At 40.0% G+C, this 18,049-nt stretch overlaps 1 protein-coding gene across 2 annotated transcripts in view; it reads right to left on the reverse strand.

Moving 5' to 3' along the window:
- NKD1 (NKD inhibitor of WNT signaling pathway 1) overlaps window positions 1–18,049 on the reverse strand; it is a 158,448-nt gene that overhangs the window by 53,884 nt on the left and 86,515 nt on the right. For both annotated transcript variants that reach the window (XM_038368969.2, XM_038368968.2), the window contains exon 4: window positions 5,195–5,252. In XM_038368969.2, coding sequence (XP_038224897.1) covers window positions 5,195–5,252 — 58 coding nt within the window. The remainder of the gene's footprint in view (window positions 1–5,194; window positions 5,253–18,049) is intronic.

An 18,049-nucleotide genomic window follows, 5' to 3' on the forward strand; every position in this document is an offset into this window, starting at 1 on the left:
AAAGGACCAGGTGAAGGAGAAACAGCTCCAGGTAGATAAGGGCATGTCTACATGGAGCAGCAATGTGCACTAAGGGGGTAGCGATTTCTAAAGTGAGCTAATGCACTACACATTAATTTGTTCACATAGACCCACAAGGTCCAGGATATGGTGTGCACTAAAAGATCCTCAGTGTGCTTTAATGTAGTGCTATTCAAAACAGAACTTTTAGTGCACACCAGCAGGGTCTTACACAGACCAATTAATGCATAATGCACAATGTGATTTATAAATCACACCCCCATCGTGCGCATTGGTGCTCTGTACAGACAAACCCTAACACTATAAAGCACCAGAATCCAACACAGGAAATCTTCACCTGTCCCAAACTGCAGAAGTGCCAGGTTCTGCCCCCACTGAAATAAACCATTGATTTACTCACTTCTTCTCAACCCCTACAAACGCAAAGAGGAAATACAGTCCCGTGGTTAAGCTGTTTGTCTGATAGTTGGGGGTTCAAATCCCTGCCCTACCATAGACTTCCTATTTGACCTTGGGCAAGTCATTGACTCTTTTTGTGCCTCAGTTTTCCATCTGTACAGTAGTACTTCTCTACCTCATGGGGGATAAATACACTAAAGATGGTGGGGGTGCTCATAGTACACTAATGGAGGGGGCCATAAAACTATTTTATGTAGTTAAATCTATTTATCTAAAATATCCACTTCTACTTTACACAAGCAGTTTCTGTATAGAAAATTGTTAGAACTAGTTGTCCTTTGCATCTATAACCATGTTACAGAGCCATGTTTGAACTTCACTAGAAAGGGATAGCTTCATTGCTGTTCTAATATTCCATTACCCCTGCAAGAGGAAATATCCAACAGGACTCCAAGAAGGGTAGTGTGGATGCGCTGAAAAGTCTGAAAGCATTTTGATTTGACACAATTAAGCCACATTAAAGAAACTGTTCTGGAAAAGTGGATAGACTTGTTACTAATGGGGAAAGCAGGGCACGTAGGTATCAGAAAGGGTTGGGGAAATTTGCTGTCTTTTTAGAACAAGACAACGCCTTCCCAGTGTGCATTTAAATCCTGAGAGAGAACAGTTACCTTCCTTCCAGCTGCAAGAGTGCCAGGGCAAAATTCTTCCCTGGCTCCAGGGAGTGAGAAAGGACCACCTACACTCATCTACCTCCTGCCCTCACTACTCAGCTTCTTCATATGAATGAGACATACTGGTAGTAATAATGTGAACTGCACTTCTTGGCACTGAGCTGCAATGACAAAATATAATAGCCTAAAAGTGCCAAGAGCAGTTTTACTCTCTAGTAAAGAATCCTGCTACTGGGTGTTATGTTTGCTATATAGTGCAATGCCACAACCAAAAGCAAACCACGATTTAGACGTAGAGTTGTGTATTATACACAGAGTTGTGTATTATACACCACAATATAATTAGATGAAAAAGACAAAATGAGACACATTGTGAATGGAATTATTAATTTTATTGGCTTTTCATATCCAGCATAAAATTGGCTTTTACTATAATTCTGTCTATTAAAAATTCAACAACATTGTGCCAAGCATTACCACAGACATCACTTTTCTAAACGAAGGTAAAAACTGTAGCAATCTCAGATGTGGTAACTGTTTCCAAATGTTGGTTTAATAATGACAACTATTAAATTATTATTTATATTACAGCAGCTCTCAGAGGCCCCTGCTGAGATTGAGCCATATTGAACAAACATATAGTAATAAATAATCTCTTCTCCAAGGACTTACAAGCTAAACAGATGATACAGACAAAAGAGTGAAATATTATTTAACCCATTTTACAGATGGGGAACTAAGATGCAGACACTGTTAAGAGTGGATTTCAGAGTAGCAGCCGTGTTAGTCTGTATTCGCAAAAAGAAAAGGAGTACTTGTGGCACCTTAGAGACTAACAAATTTATTTGAGCGTAAGCTTTCGTATGCTCAAATAATTTGTTAGTCTGTTAGAGTGGATGATCTTTTGAGTCCCAGTTCAGTATCCTAAATATAAGATGATCCACTTGACAGCTCCCATATATAGTTTTACCATAGAGTTTGTTTGTTCTTCTGGCATGAACTACATATTTTAAAAATAAAACCAGTAGCTGCCATGCTACGAACCCTAGCACAAATATATAATGTTATCACAACTCATTGAAGCTCAGTTTTTAATGCTATGCAAAGAGAGAAAACTAAAATTCTATGTGAAAAAGTAGCTTTTAAATCAGCTGATGGTTTTTAAACTAGTTTCTTTCAGCAATTCCACAACGCTTCCTGAGAGGAAGGGTCTTGCCAACACCAACCCAACAGAAATGGACAGGCGTTACCCTGGTAATGGTCATTTACAAACTCTCTGTTTGATTTCAGCACATTATATCTACCATTCTACTGTAAGGATAAGCCTTCGTCTGCAGCTAGGTTAAAAGAGCAGCAGCCATTAACTTAGAAGCAGGAAGTCACATCCTCACATTCCATCTAAATTCCATCTACATTACAAAGTAAATATCAGGCTGTTAAGAAGGAGACCCCCTCCTAATAGCACCCACTAACATCAAATAAAGAAACAGATCTTAAGATGGTTAAAGAAAACTTAGTTTGATAGCATTCTGTCTGGCAAGAAATCACTTAACAAGCATTGTAGTTGTGAATCTATACTTCTTTATTGTTTTGTCATTATGGTCCCCACGTCTCTATTGTTTGTCTGTATGATCTCTGTCTGGTTCTTTGATTGTTTCTGTTGATTACATAATTAATTTTGCTAGGTGTAAATTAATTAAGGTGGTGGGGTATGATTGGTTAGAGAATTTTGTTAGGAATGTTTAATAAAATTTTAGTATAATGATTGGTTAAGGTATAGGTTCACCCCAGGACTCCAGTTTCACTATATAAACTGGGGTCCAAAAGGAAGTTCTTTGGGAACCAGCTCCAGGACACAGCCCTAAGAACAAAGCTGCCAGACCTCAACACTCTGCCAATGACACCGTGCAGAAACTGGAGTCCCCCAGATGGATCTGATCCTGACTGGCATGAAGAAAGTTCATCTGCCTTACTGGGAGTGGTGAGCACTGTATGTGCAGCGTGTGCCATCTGGTTTTGGGGATCGTTAATAAATAGAAGTTAGGTAGGATATTGCTGGGTAAGGCTCTTTCACTGGTAAAAGACCCCACAAACCCACAGAAGGGTGAGGGTGGGTGCCTAAATTGACAGGGTTACATCTGAGCTCTAGGAACGGGGTAAGTGTGGGTGCCCCTAGAGTGTGTGAGTGACAGAGAATTTTGTGCAGGTAACAATTCCCTCTGGGGCACTTGGCATTGGCCACTGTCGGAAGACGGGATACTAGGCTAGATGGACCTTTGGTCTGACTCAGTATGGCTGTTCTTATGCTCTAATGCAGACCAATAGTTTACGTGCCCCTTCTTATATAAATTAGGCAGCAGCTTCTAAATGAAATTTAAAACTTTATGCTTCCATCCCAAAGGAAGAAAAATGGTCCAAGAATCATTGCTAGAGAAAAGCAGAGGAGGCTAAGAACCTAGGCTCACCACTCAGGAAGAAACAGCAGAGAAAGTTCTACTGGACTAGCAGAGCAGAATTGCAGAAGCCATATTAACAGATGGGGAAAGGTATTTGGTACCTTCAGTTCCACCAACACAAAGCTGAGATCTTGGATGGTAATCTTGACAAACAGTGAAAGGGTATGGGGTTATTGATGTGAAAAACTGCCATAGGTGCTACCTATTGCTGTGACCCCAGCAGAACTCACGAATTATTCAGAGTTGGATCTGTTAGAACTTACAAGGGAAAACCCAAAATATTGAAGGACTTGCGTTCTGTAAAATGAACTCTTCCACTGTGTAGGTACTCAACAATGTCCAAATCTACTGTTAGAAGACACCCAGCTTCCTAACTGCAAAAGTATGAACTCATTCATTCTAGATAGCGGTCTTAATGAATTCTTCCATTGGAGCTTCCTCTAAGCACCTCATGCAATATCCATCTCTGTCCTTTTCAAAACAGGAGATTTTTTCATCTACAGTCTCAGTGATATCAAACCTCATTTACCAAGAGCACATGACCTTAAAATCCAAGGACATTTTTATTCTCAGTCTTCTAACCACACACACAAGTAGCCATTGTATAGAATGGGGTATTGTCTAAATAATACTCAGTATGGTTCCTTACACTGACTAACTGGGGACATTGCTTCCATTAGCCCATAACCTAAGTATAGTGCACAGCCAAAGTAACTAGCCACTGTGTAAGGGACAATCTCATAAGCACTTCAGAAGCCCCATGGCTGTTGTGTCTTTGCTACACAGGGTAGGATAGCTAGTAGAACTAACGCAGTTGAAGATCCAATGTCCTCAACTCTGTGTTCCTCATCCCCATACCCAACCCATTAGGGTGCAAGAAGCCCATTAAGCTGTATTCTTTGGCCACACAGGATGGGTACAGTCCTGCTGTTCCCTTCACAGCAGAGCTACAACCATTTTCCACTACTGTTAGAGCCACAATTACAGAAGAGGCAAGTTAGACCAGACCATAGATCATAGACCAGAGATCTGCACAAATATGACATCTGCTCTTTTGTGCAAGATGTGCTGAGCAAGAATCTCTAATTCTTATTGGAGATTAACAAATCTGGTCTCTATGCCACAATCAGACTGTGGCTACACATCTGCACTTGAGCTGGGGGTGTGATTCCCAGTACAAATGGACATACTCACATTAGCTTCCATTGAGCTATCTTGCAAACAGAAGCCACAACAGCATGGGCAGCAGCGAGCGATGGCACTGGACTAGCCATCCCAAGTACTTTCCCAAGGGGTCCATGAGGGTTTGCACCTGGGGGAGCTAGCCCATGCCACTGCTCACTGCTGTCTGTGCTGCCATGGCTATGCTGCTATTTTTAGTGCGCTAGCTTGATGAGAGCTAGTGTGAATATGTCTACTTGAGCTGGGAATCACACTCCTAGCTCAAGTGTAGAACATCATCTAGATTTGTGGATTTAGGAGGGTTGCAGAAATATGGTGTATTCCTGTCTTATTAGCCACCAAAGATAATGACACTCCCCATACAGACTACATACTATTATTCACAGAATTCACACTTCATGACCTGGTTTGAATTTTCCAATATGCCTTAGTATTAACTAAGGAGAACTGTTCTTCATGTACCTTCTAGACGAAAGTGTTCATCACCAATTGTCTCTCTGTAACCTTCACCAGACGGATCCTGTAGAAATAAGAGGTACAAAGAAAAAAAAGATTTAATGGCTTTACAAAACATTGAAACATTAATCATATGCCTAATTTGATTCCAAAGTTAATGACAAATTTATAAATTATAACACAAATAGCCCTCACAATGCAGTCATCTTCCCCATGCACATACTCATCATTTTATGAGTGCTTATGATAACAAAGAGAAAGGAAAAGGTACAGTTCTAAAAGTTTAAAGTATCCCCATTCATGGCCACTATACCTTTACTGCAGAGACCGATAAGAAACACAAAGCCAATAAAGTTGGCATTCACCTGGGAATTAGGGGCAGTGGGCAGGGACGCTTCTGCAGGAAGACAAGGGTAAGTCAAAAAGAAAAGGTGTACTTGTGGCACCTTAGAGACTAACAAATTTATTAGAGCATAAGCTTTCGTGAGCTACAGCTCACTTCTCTCCAAAAGGAGGACTGGTTGTATTCATTTGCTTATTTATTGAGGTCATCTAATCAAGATGAGTATCACTTCATTTCATTTCTTAAAGAGACTGACAGAGGCTTAGCAATTTTTTAAACCTTCAGAGACTGTACATTGCCCTACCTTTCTAAGTGACTTGTTAGCAGTTACCAACTGTCTCCTTTCTGCAGACCAGGAGGTAACTAAAGCAAGAAATAAGACCCTGGGAACTCTGAGACCAATTTCTGTACCCGTGTTTTTTAATTAGATTCTACGGAATGCACTGTTGTCTGAACAACCCTGAAGAACCTGAAAACTTCCCTTTCTCCTTGTGCGTGTACATTTTAAATAAAGTTATGAACTGGTGGCCCAAATCTGCAGCCACCGCATGAGAATGAATCTCACTGAAAGGCATGATTGTGCTGGATAAAACTATAGGATTTTTGCAGCGCATCAGAGCAGCCATTTTGGATTTATTCTTCCCAAGCAGCAAATCCCCACAACCTCTTTCTGAAGCTTGTTTTTATTTTAAGATATCTATTAGAGCCCCTTCTTTCTTAGTAAGTGTTGATGAGCACCAGCCCTTATCTCCAAAATAAACAAAGGAAGGAATGGGCAAAAAAGGAAGGGAAATGCTATTAAATGCTGCAGTTGCTCATTACCACATTTCTGCAAGAGGATGAAATCTCCAAAACTAACTAACTAACTAGGGGCCTGACAATAAAATCCTCACATGTGTAGGCACAGACATTGGCATAAGGTGGAGAGACAAGCATCACAAAAGAATTAACTTGAAGAAGTAGATGTAGCTGCCTTTGCATGGCACTCAAGGGTAGATTCTGTGCGAAGTCCTCACACTAACATCTGATTATACGAGTAGGTATGAAATCACACTATTAACATATCTATCTCTCTCATTTAAGCCGTACACATAGGACTGTTTGGGGGATATGAAAAGAAAAAAAACCTTAGGAAATAACAGACCCTGGTTTTATGAAGGTAACACAAAAGATTTGTGAAGTTAGGAGTTTTTAAAATTAAGGGACACAAATGCACTTGTGTTTACTTTCACTACTGTGTAAAAAAAGTGTGAGAAGAGTTCTTCATATTAACAAGAACTTTTGACTTACTTGCACTATTAAAGCTGAGCTCAAGTTCAAGCCCTGAGAACACTAGGATAAGTTCAGTTGTAAATATATTACAACATTTAGTTTCTTCTTGCATTTTCAAATGCCCCTTTGAACAGATACGTGTCATCGTTTTCTTTGGGTCCCTGAAACAGTGCCTTCCATATGCAAGAGGACCTCCAATGACTTATGGTAATGAGCTAGGTAGTGTAGTGACTATGAGACAAACATGGTACCATAATTCGTTCATACACCCCTACATATTTAGCAGCTGCTTTTGAACTGAGGAGAAATGTTGCTTTATCACTTATTTTCTTAGAAAAGAGCCATGGGACAGCTGGACAGTTTCTAGGTATAAGCTGAAATCACCTTGCTTTTAACATTCCACCCACAGGGGAATAACTTCCACTCTGTAGCCCCCACCTCTAGAACTCCAACTTTTGTAGTATAGGCATTGGATAGGACTCCCAAGTGCTGATGCCTAATCTTGTTATCTTCTGGGCCAGAGGAATTTATGAAATCCATTGAGCCATATTGACAAACCTCGGAGTCTTGTAATTTATTTATAAGAAGTTTTCTTGGTCATAGCTTAATTACAAACAAACAAAACCTTTTCTTTTAAAGGCAAAAGGTATTTCACTGTAAAAAAACAACACCCAATAAATAAGCTAATAAAATGCATCTTTAGCAACTGATACCTCAACAGGCAGGAACTGAGAAAAAGAATGCATAAGAGGGGAAAGCAAATAGTTAATATTCTATGAGTTGGACTCCCTATTTTCTCATTTTAATCATTAAATGGGCCTTATGTAAATATTTTTACATGCTAATTCTAGCTTCACTCCCTGTAGCTCCTAGTTATTCATTTAAGTTATGGTAGTGAGTTCATATAAACTAAATTTTAAATAATTATTTTCCCCCTTAAGCCAAATTATTATGACTCACCAACTTCTGGGAATGTTTTTGTTGATGGTGTAAAGCAGTTATACTAGTGTTAAATGGCATATGAATTGACAACCCAGTCCTGAAGCTGACGACAGCAACACTTGCACAATTTACTGACATATCTAGACAGCTAGAACTCATCATCTGCCAATTAAATTTGCTCTTTCGTGCCAGTAAGATTATGACATGCATTATTTCTGATAGACAGACATTTATACAATAAAGGTGTGGGAAACTGGACCCTAAAAATATCTTCTGTTATACTAAGATCTTATGGGAGAAACTGAAAAACTAAGCCACAAAAAGTTGCACTGATCCAAATATTACTATTGTTTTGGTAAACAAATTGCACTGGAAACAAGTATCAAAGTATCTTTTAACACCCCAAAGACAGATGTCACAACCTATATAAGTGCCATAATGCCCTCTGCTTGTGAAAAGTGTTCTGGACATTTCACATATAATAATTCTCAGAAATGAAGAAAAAAGACAATGGCTGGGGGAAAGTTATCTACAACAATCCTGATTTCTTCTCTATTGTAAAAAATGTTCTTCCAGTTCTTCCAGTTACACACAAGTATTGTTTTAAAAAGATTAATTAAGACAATCTCTTTCTTCAGGCTGAGATGGGGGAAATGCATTGGCTACACCAATTCTGAAAATGTAATATGACAACAGAGCCAGGCGATGGTGTAGCATACATGTTGGCAATGGAAAAATAAATGATTTTAATAGGAAGATGCAGGGCATTAATCAGATGAGCATACCCAAAGAAGAACATGAAGGAACGTATGTAAAAAAACCAAAGGAAATATTTGCTTGATGAAATAGTAGTTGTGATGAAAGACCAAATTAAAATTCCGATCTTGCATCAGATTCTTCTCGCATAGACCCTTCTGCTCTGGAAGGATGCAAGGGTCCACATTAGCAGATTGTACTAGAGGACGGGTGCCTAAGAGAGCAAAAGCAACCATGTGTAAGTCTTAGATATCTGAGATATATCACAGTCCTGACACCGTGTTTTAAATCACAACACTGCATTTTCCAACTGGAACACCAAGTCATGAAACAACCAAAACCAGATGTACCCTGTGACATACTATATAAATGAGGTCAGCAAGTGTTTGAAAGAGTAAAGAAAAGAAAAGTTTATGTAGAAGGAGTATTCCAGTGTGCCATTTCTATAGGTTGCCAAACAGGATCCCATCTACAGCAAGTGTTTGCACCTCAGTGGGAGTTTCCCAGATAACTAAGTTAGCCCCTGTTAGCTATCAACACAAATCATACAAAATGACTAAAACTCAAGCTCAGACATCTGCTTCAAAGCTGTTAACAGCTGCCTGGCTGACTTCAGCAGTAAAGACTTTGTGTCCCACATATTCTTTTCTGATAGGTGCCACTGTAATCAACTGAGATTTAAGAGGGTAGGGGTAAAGAGAAGAGTTAATTAGTGCAATTCCCTCAGAAATGCAGCTCAGTATATACATACATAAAGAAGAAAAGCCATTTTTAAAAGCTCCCTAGTCCAGACTTCTACTTAGCTGGTTATAGTCAGACAATCCCACCTTCTGTTCCCCTTTGCAGTAGGCTCGAACTCCACACTGGGAAGTCTAAAACACTGGGAAGTCTATTTTTTTTAACCCCAATCTGAGCCCTAACCACTCTGTTCAATTCTAATACAGACATGATCTTCTGAATTGCTGAAGTCAAGACATTCATTCTGGCCATCTCCAGGCTATTGGATTCACATCCCCAGCTATCTAAAATGCTGCAGTCAGAATATTCTTCCTTTCCCATTGTTCTGTCCATGTCACTCTTTTCCCTCAACCCCCTTGCTAACTCTCCTTCTGCTAAGTTCCTTGTCTTTGCCTCCCAGGCTCTGCACGGTGGTACTCCTGTCTATATTTGAGCTCTCATCCCCTTCCATGGTTCCAAGTACCACCTACTGACTTCCCCTAGCATATGATGTGAAGGCATAACAGAGCTGAATGCCATCTGTATATCATTGGTAATTGAGCCCAAGAATTCTCCCACTTTGCCCAATAGCTGCATATAGGTATCAATAGGCCAAGAGAGGATTGAACATTTTGATATTGCACAGATGAGAGCGCCTTGGGGACAGAGGAGCTGATAGACAGAAGTATTTGGGTACCTCTGGGTAAAGCCTTGAACTATTTCAGGGTCTTTCTTGATTCCAAACATATTGAGTGCTGCCACAAAGTCCAAGAATATAAATAAACTATTGTCTTATCCATGAGCATCTTCATATCTGCTCCATATACTGGTCTAAAATCCAGACACCTCTAGGATTATAGCCTGTAGACAGATATATTTGGAGGGGGCTCTTTGCTAGCTTCTCATTAAATGTGTTAATTGTGTGAGTATCCAAATGACGAGTTATAGGTATAAATGGCCGATTGTGGAAACTATTACCATGATTAGATATGCAATCATAACTGCACCCCCAAGTTAAGCACACATTTTGGTCATGCATTGCCCACTTACACATTTGAAAATCATACCTCAAACACTAATCTGTTCTTCAGTGCTACCTGCTCTGCTTTTTACTCCTGATCTTTTTGATTGTACTGTATCTGCCTGCACTAGGATTGTAAGCCCTTGTGGCAAGGGCTTCCTATCTCCATGTTTATAAAGCATTTTGTATACCTGCAGCATTATACAAATACAAATTTCTATCAATCCATTCATATCCTCAGCTTCTCAATGACAAAGCTGAAACAGAAACATCACCAGAAAAACAACATAAAATTAATAGATACATGAACCATGCAGAAAACCACTCAGTGGAAAAGACAAAACTACAAAGGCTAACAGCCACACATTTATGCTTTAGTACAACTCTAATCATTTCTCACCATGGGCCAGAGTTGCACCCTCTCCTATTTATGTAAACTCTACGTATATTTTTAAAAATTGCTTTTTTAAATGACTTCATGATGAAAAAAATTCATTGGGATTCTACTTTCTGTAAGGAAAATGCAAAGCAGCTTACACTTGGGACAGAAGTCAAGGTGAGTTCAGCTAGACCAGTATTAAAATATACATAGTAGCTGTAGTAATTCACTTTATTAAGCAGAAGTGGCAAGCTCAAGACTTTGAGGTAAAAAGATAAATTTGACTTATCTACCCCTAATTTTATTCGTCTGTGATCCATTACAACTGCATCTGATGAAGTGAGCTGTAGCTCACGAAAGCTTATGCTCAAATAAATTTGTTAGTCTCTAAGGTGCCACAAATACTCCTTTTCTTTTTGCGAATACAGACTAACACTGCTGCTACTCTGAAACCTGTCATTACAACTGGGTTATTCCTCTTCATATTCTAAGCATGGAGGCTCCTTTTTAAAAATAAATAAAAAATTCTCTCTAGAGTCACAATATATTACCACAAGGTACAGCTGTTCAGAGAACTGATCGCTACACCAAATTCCCAGTGTCTTGCCTCCAACTGAAGAATGAAGAGGCAACTACACCTGCTGGCACTATGTTGTGAAGTTAGAGAAAGGTTTTTTTAAAACAAAATAATAACAATCATAAAGAAAACTTGTATCACTGTTGCACATCCTCTAATTGAGGAGCAACACTGATGTGTTCTGAAGAGTGTCCCATTGAGTTGTCTTTGGTAGTAATGTGAGGCCTCAAGAGGGAGTGAAAATATATACCATAGGGAGAATATCAGCCAACCCCCGTATAGAGGACCCTCAAAGAAGTGGCAGAGGAACAAAGGTGTTTTGCATAACCAGGCAAAGCTGCACGTTGACTGACAGAAAGTGCTTTTAAAGAGCATGTTGCATCTGTCTTGTCCCACTTCCAGATCCTCAACACACCTTCCAACATGGTAGAAAGACACCGGTTTCACATCTCTCTGTGATATTTCTCATACATTCCTCAGCTTCTGGAAAGCAGGTAGCCACAATACTGAAATGGAGGCCTTTCACCTTGGTTTTCAGTGGTTAGTAGAACCTTCCTTTTTATGTTCACTCACATAAATGTGCACACAAAAGCTGTCAGCCTGGTCAAGTTAGTTCAGTTAATTTGAAACATGAGATTTCTATTACAGTCTGGCAAGGACTCTACAAAACACATACAGCATGAATCTGGGAGAGAAAAAACCCAAGAGATTATTAAAATTTTGACCTTCTTTTGCATGCCTTCAACTTGCAAAAAGCACCAGGAGTAAGAACTCATGTGTCAGCAAATAAAATTAGTAGACAACTAATGCTGTCTCTTAGGGGACATCTTAGTCTAGATGTTCATTGCAGATTGAATGTCACTGGTATTGGCACCTATTGTTTGGGATAAAATTGAAGTCAGGAGTTTCTATGTTTTTAGAAGCTGTTCCAAAGTCTTTCAAAATCACCTCCACCATGAACATTTATCACATTATTATTTGTGTGGCCTTTGCCTAACTATGCTGATTGAGATATGTTTGGATACTCTATTCCAAGAACTTCTGATAGATAATACTGTCCTACCTTACACTGAATTTGAAGCTAATACATGAGTAGCTTTTCTGGAAATTCAAATATTACTTCTAAAGAACCTGTGCGAAAACTTCTAATCGGAAAAGAACTATCTCCAAATGAAAAAATATCTAGTCTTCAAGATGAAAGGGAACTAAGACAATAAATCCACCTGTGGCTATATTTAAATTCATTTTAAAGTCCCTTCAGAGGGCCATGTGTTCAGTTTTGAGATTTAGACATTTGCTGTACTTTGTTCTAACTATCCTCTAAGCTCTTTACCAATGACAGGGTCATCAGTTTTCTTTCCTTTCCCCCTGCCTCTTTTATCCTGCCTATGACACAAACTATTCTGAAGACCAGATTTAAAGGAGTAGGGGTGAGGAAGAATCTTCATCCAGTTTCCATGCTGGAGAAGCTCAACCAAATCCCCCAAATTTGTTGTTGTTGGTTTTTTTTTTAGGTTTCCACAACAAGGCAGATATTTTCTTTAAAACGGTTCTTTGAGATGGTTTCCAGGTGCCTTAGGATGGTGAAGCTATATTACACCCACTGTCTGCTACACTGAGAAAAAAGAACAAAAAATAAATGTGGAGTACTGTGCCTCATTACACAGTAGACAGCATTCATTTAGGATGTGATCCAAAAATCCCTGAGGTCAACAAGAGACTTTCCACTGACTCCAATGGCCTTTGGATTGGGACCTTATAGATTTAGTTTGTAATTTTCAAACTTTTTTGTGAGAACATGCAGATTGTCTCCCTGTTTGAACGCAGGTTCTCCCACAGCATAAGGCCTCAATCTAAAGGCTGCTCTAGATGGATAACTTCTGTTATTCTACGAGACTCCCCTTAGATTCCCCAAATCTCTTCTTGTTAATAAAGGAGGTATTATTTAGGCAACTCTGGTTGTCAGGAAACCTAAATTCAATTTCTGCTCTGCCACAGACTTACTCTGTGGTGCAGGATGAGATATTTAAACTGCTTTGGTCCTCAATTTCTAATCTGTAAAATGGAGTTAATGATACTTACTTTTGTGAAGAACTCTGGGATCCATGGAAGAAAATGCACTATTATTATACTCTGCTAAAAAGCACAGGTGTGCAACCCCAGAGATGTATGCTAACATTGATCCATAAATCTGTCAACAGGAGGTGCTGGCAAAACAGATGGCTCACATTCTTCCACTAACCATAACCCCTACCCCCCAGAAAACCCAGGTATGTCAACTAATCATTCTACAACAGGCAAGAATTTTACTGGGCCAGGAAGTCACAGCAAAGAACAACAATGCCACTAGCATGACTTCTAAAATTGAGTCAACAGAGCGCCCTGCGAGAGCACAGCCATCAATAGCATCAATAGCACGTCAAAAGGCACACGCTGCTTTCACCCCTCCTCTTTCCCCCTAAAAAATATGTAAGGCAGCGAGCAGGAGAGAAAGCTACGGGAAAAAAGGATGAAGAAGAAGAGAAAAGTGGTCCATATTCAACCCTACAAACAGCACAATATCAAAACCATGCTGAATGCTAAGCAGCACTAAGCACACAGAAACAGGCTAAAACATTGCCACGGCATTTGAAAAACCTGAATTAAATGAGCAGTGACATAGTGACCTGCAGGGTCAGAAGGATTACAAATGCCTATGCAGTTGCCTTCTAAAAAAATTATACTCTGAGATAAGGAATTTCAATTGCCCTCTCAATAGCTGAAAACTGAGGGTACTAAATTTCCCTTGTAATGTTACTGTAGCAACAGCTGTGGCAGGCTTTACACTAAAGAATCTGAGTGCTGTTCTGATTCAGTGTTTCAGCAGGCAGACCATATTGCAATACAAGGACCAGTCTGCCATGCACATTTCCTTAAAAGGAATCGCAGGGCCAATAGTACCACATCAAAGCTAGAGAGTTTAGCAGATTTCCCTCCCTCCCAGTCTTTGAGGCTGAGACTTCATACTCCAGAATTTAATATCTTTTTCCTCCCTCACCCCCCCCCAGCCCTTTTGTCTGCGTCTCTGTTCTCTAAGAGCTAACAGATGTTGATGCCATGAAGTTTCAAAGAAAACTTTTGATGCCCATATAACTTATTACAACTAATATATTCCAAGAATGCTTGTAGCTCAGGAAACACTGGGGTGAAAAAACCAGAGGAGAAGGGGCAAATGTCTGCACTGAATAACCCTTGAGAGAAAATAAATAGTTCACTTCAAAGTCATTGGGGAATTCTTTAACAAGCTCTTTCTTCTGCAAACCACAGAACAAATTCAACTGAGCCTAGAATTCCCAAGGGGAAAGAAAAATAACCCCAAATAAATGGTGAAGCAGAGGGAGGTTAAGATGCCCAGTTCACCCATCAGCAAAATACCACAATCTGAAGGTGGGCTATTTCCAAGCAGCCCTGATTATGCCTGGTCATTAACCACCCCTAGAAAACAGAGTTTGGCAGCAATAACTATAAAGAGACATACCCTAAAGTTCTAAAAGAGCGAAAACAGTATGAAGAGCTTCATCAGCTCTTGCAATCATTTAGTTCAAGGATCTATTTCTAGTACCGCCTCCAAAATACCCACCGGGGCAAGGTGTTAATTTATTAATAATTAATTACTTAATTAATTATTCTTTTATAGGAGAGGGAAACACTCGCTTTTCAGCCGTATGTTGAGACTCGGGCAATTTGATTTTGAGCCGGGGCTGGTAAATTGTCGTATCCATTTTGCATCCAAACCCTCTCTTAATTTCTCTAACAAATCTCCACTCCCAACAAGCAGCTCGAATACACAGCTGCATCCTCCTTTCCTTTCGGTCGGAATCCTTCTGGGAGTAAGGCGGGGTTGTTTTGGAGGGGTGGGGTGTTGGAGGACGGAGGGGGTGAGAATGAGATTACATCAATTTCCACAGCAGGAAGATCAGATTACGTGACAACGCAGGGCCCAATCTTGCATTCCTGACACAGGCAAATCTCCCATTGAAATCAGTGGGAGACCTGCCTGTATCAGGACTGCAGAACCAAGCACTCTGATCAGAGAGCTAGAAACAGTAGGGTTCCACACCTCACACCACCTCTATCAGCAGCATTCTTGAGACTTGGAATCTGTCCTACATTTGGAAGAATATACAATCCAAGTGCAAGAAAAAACAGTTACAGTATTAACGTTCCCCCCGCCAACCCACGAATTTTACCTAATTTAGGTAATTATGAAGCTCCCAACCTACCTGGTATCTAGACACAAAAGGAGCAACTAATAGATACAATTTAATATTTTAAAAAATTCTAGGCTTCTCTCATTTTATAACTCATATGTAGCGACTGTAGATGAACAGAAATATTTTGTTTGTAAGGTCTTTAGTGTATTCACGCTTGGACTGAAGACAGAAGCGAAGAATGAAAGTCAGGTGGCCAGTCCTTCTTTTACAGCCACTGGAGTGGAAGTTCACTTTTTGGAATGGCGCAAATACACCCATCTGAATGTGAGTGGGCTGTGAAGAAGCAGTATTTCTGTGCATTGTGGAATGGAATCATTCCACAATGCACAGAACTACTGCTTCTTCACAGCCCACTCACTTCCAAACACCAGCTAATGCATCTGCTTTCAACTGCAGAAAATCCTTCCTATGGCAGCTCACTCTTCACCATCTTCCCCCACTTCAGTTGCTATTGCCACCCACACATCTTTCCAGAAGAACAGTCCAAAAAATACATTGGCAAATAGCTTAGAAAAGACAGACACCAACTGTTAGATTAGATTTGTTCAGACTGAAAGATATAATGTTCCTTCTCTCTTTGGTGCCTAGTAAAGTGCTTCTTGCACATCTCTTCCACTGTACCATTTTGGAATTATTCAGAACTCCTATGGAACAAAGAAGGTCAAGTCCTCCAAATATGAGTGTAGCCTTGCCAAGTAAAATACCATCAGACTGTGACAGTGCCACACATTTTAGGTTTTACAGCTAAATGATGGACAAACATCAGAGATCTGATTAAGCATCGATAAATTCAGAGGCATAACAGAACCCCCCAAATATCATAGGTCAGTAAGATTGGGACTGCAGGTGAGGTAATGAGTCATCCCTGCTTGATTAAGCCACCTGCCGTGATGTGCTAGGCTCCACCCAATCCACAAGCCAGGAGCTGGTCTGGTGACTCTGAGGGCAGGTATATAAGCCTTATGTGAGACACAGCAGCCCAGTCTGCCTGACATCACTTCATAGGTTGCAATTCTCCTGTCTGATAGTGGTTACAGACTTTACAGTCTCCAGCCTGCTCCAGCCCTGTTCCTAGTCCTATACTTGTTTTGATCCTGCTCTTGACACCTGATTGTGGCTCAGACTCTGGCTCCAGTTCCCAGCCTGACTGCCACTGACCACTAGACCCAATTGCCATTGCTCCAACCACTAGGTTTGACCATCTATGTCTCAGTTTCTGACACTACAGGTCTCCCCAAAACAACTAGATACTTCCAAACATTAGGCAAAGAGGGGTTGCTCAGTGCATTAGCAGCTTTCAAATCTGACAATAACCATCTCTACTAGGTGCTCTGGCTGCTGTGTCATTTTGACACCCCAGCAGGCATTAAACTGCAAATTCATTGTTGCCATAACACCCGAGTGGGGCAAGCCCCAGGCATCAGAGAAAGGACTGTTTTCTTAATATATTGTGTATTTTACCCATTTCTTTTATCCTTTGAATAGTGCTATCCGTCAGCCAGTGCTAACTATAAACAAGACTCCCACCTCCACGGGGGGGGAGGGGGGGAGAGAGGGGGGAGGCAAAGAATCTTTAACAGGGTATAAAAGAATAACCTCAATGGGCTGATTCTGGGCTCCAGCTGGGTTCTACAATAGCTGGGCTATCACACTGAAATAGTTTTTGCTACAGTGTGAAAAATTAGTAAGTGGCATTTAACCAAAATTACAGTAACTTGTGTTTTCACCAAAAGCTAAAATTTTCTCCATGGTAAAAAACCCCCAAACAGAATCTTTACATTACTAATTAAAAAATAGATCTAAAATCCTTAAGCACTTACTCATTGAAGCCAACAGAAACTGTGCCTGAGTAAAAACTTTGGGATTTGGACCAATAACAACAATACTCTCAACTTGCAAAGTGCCATGTTACTGCTTTCCATGTTCAAAGTACCGCCCAAACATTAATTAAAAGGGAAGTGACATGTCCAGGTTTTTATTAAACTTGCTGGACTATCTCAGCTGTCAGCATAATTTTACAGCTTATGCTCAATTTGAGACTGTAAGTGACTGTTGCTGGAGTTTGCATGAGAAAAGCCTTGAGACAATCCAGGGCATAAGAACTTCCAGTCATGGATATTTCTCCTTCATGCATGCTCATCTCTATGGGCCTTCTCTCTGCAGCTCACAATTCTCTTCCATGTTATCATGTTAGCAGCAATTAACATTCCTTGGATTTCTCCCCATCATTTTTTATTTGCCAGAGAAACAATTAATACATTTCTAACTGTACGTCTCCAGCCTTCAAGTTTTGGAGGTTGTAGCTACTCAGTGTCACCAACTCTTGTGATTTTATAATGAGTGTTGCAATATTTGGTGTTTTTCTTAAAGCCTCAGCTCCTGGAATCCTGTGATTATACCCAAGTTTCTCATCTTCTATTAAAAAAATTAAGTTTCAAGCCCTCATGGTTGCAGATAAAAACTTGAAAAATGTGGTCCACAAACCAGAAGGTAAATAAAAATAACCCATTGTTTATTACTTTTTGGAGTCTGGCCAGATTCATGATTTTTGAACACTTGGGGTTGGCAATACTGCAATGTCCACGTATTTCTTAATAAACT

This window comes from Dermochelys coriacea, chromosome 12, assembly GCF_009764565.3.
Source record: "Dermochelys coriacea isolate rDerCor1 chromosome 12, rDerCor1.pri.v4, whole genome shotgun sequence".
Classification (NCBI taxonomy): Eukaryota; Metazoa; Chordata; order Testudines; family Dermochelyidae; genus Dermochelys; species Dermochelys coriacea.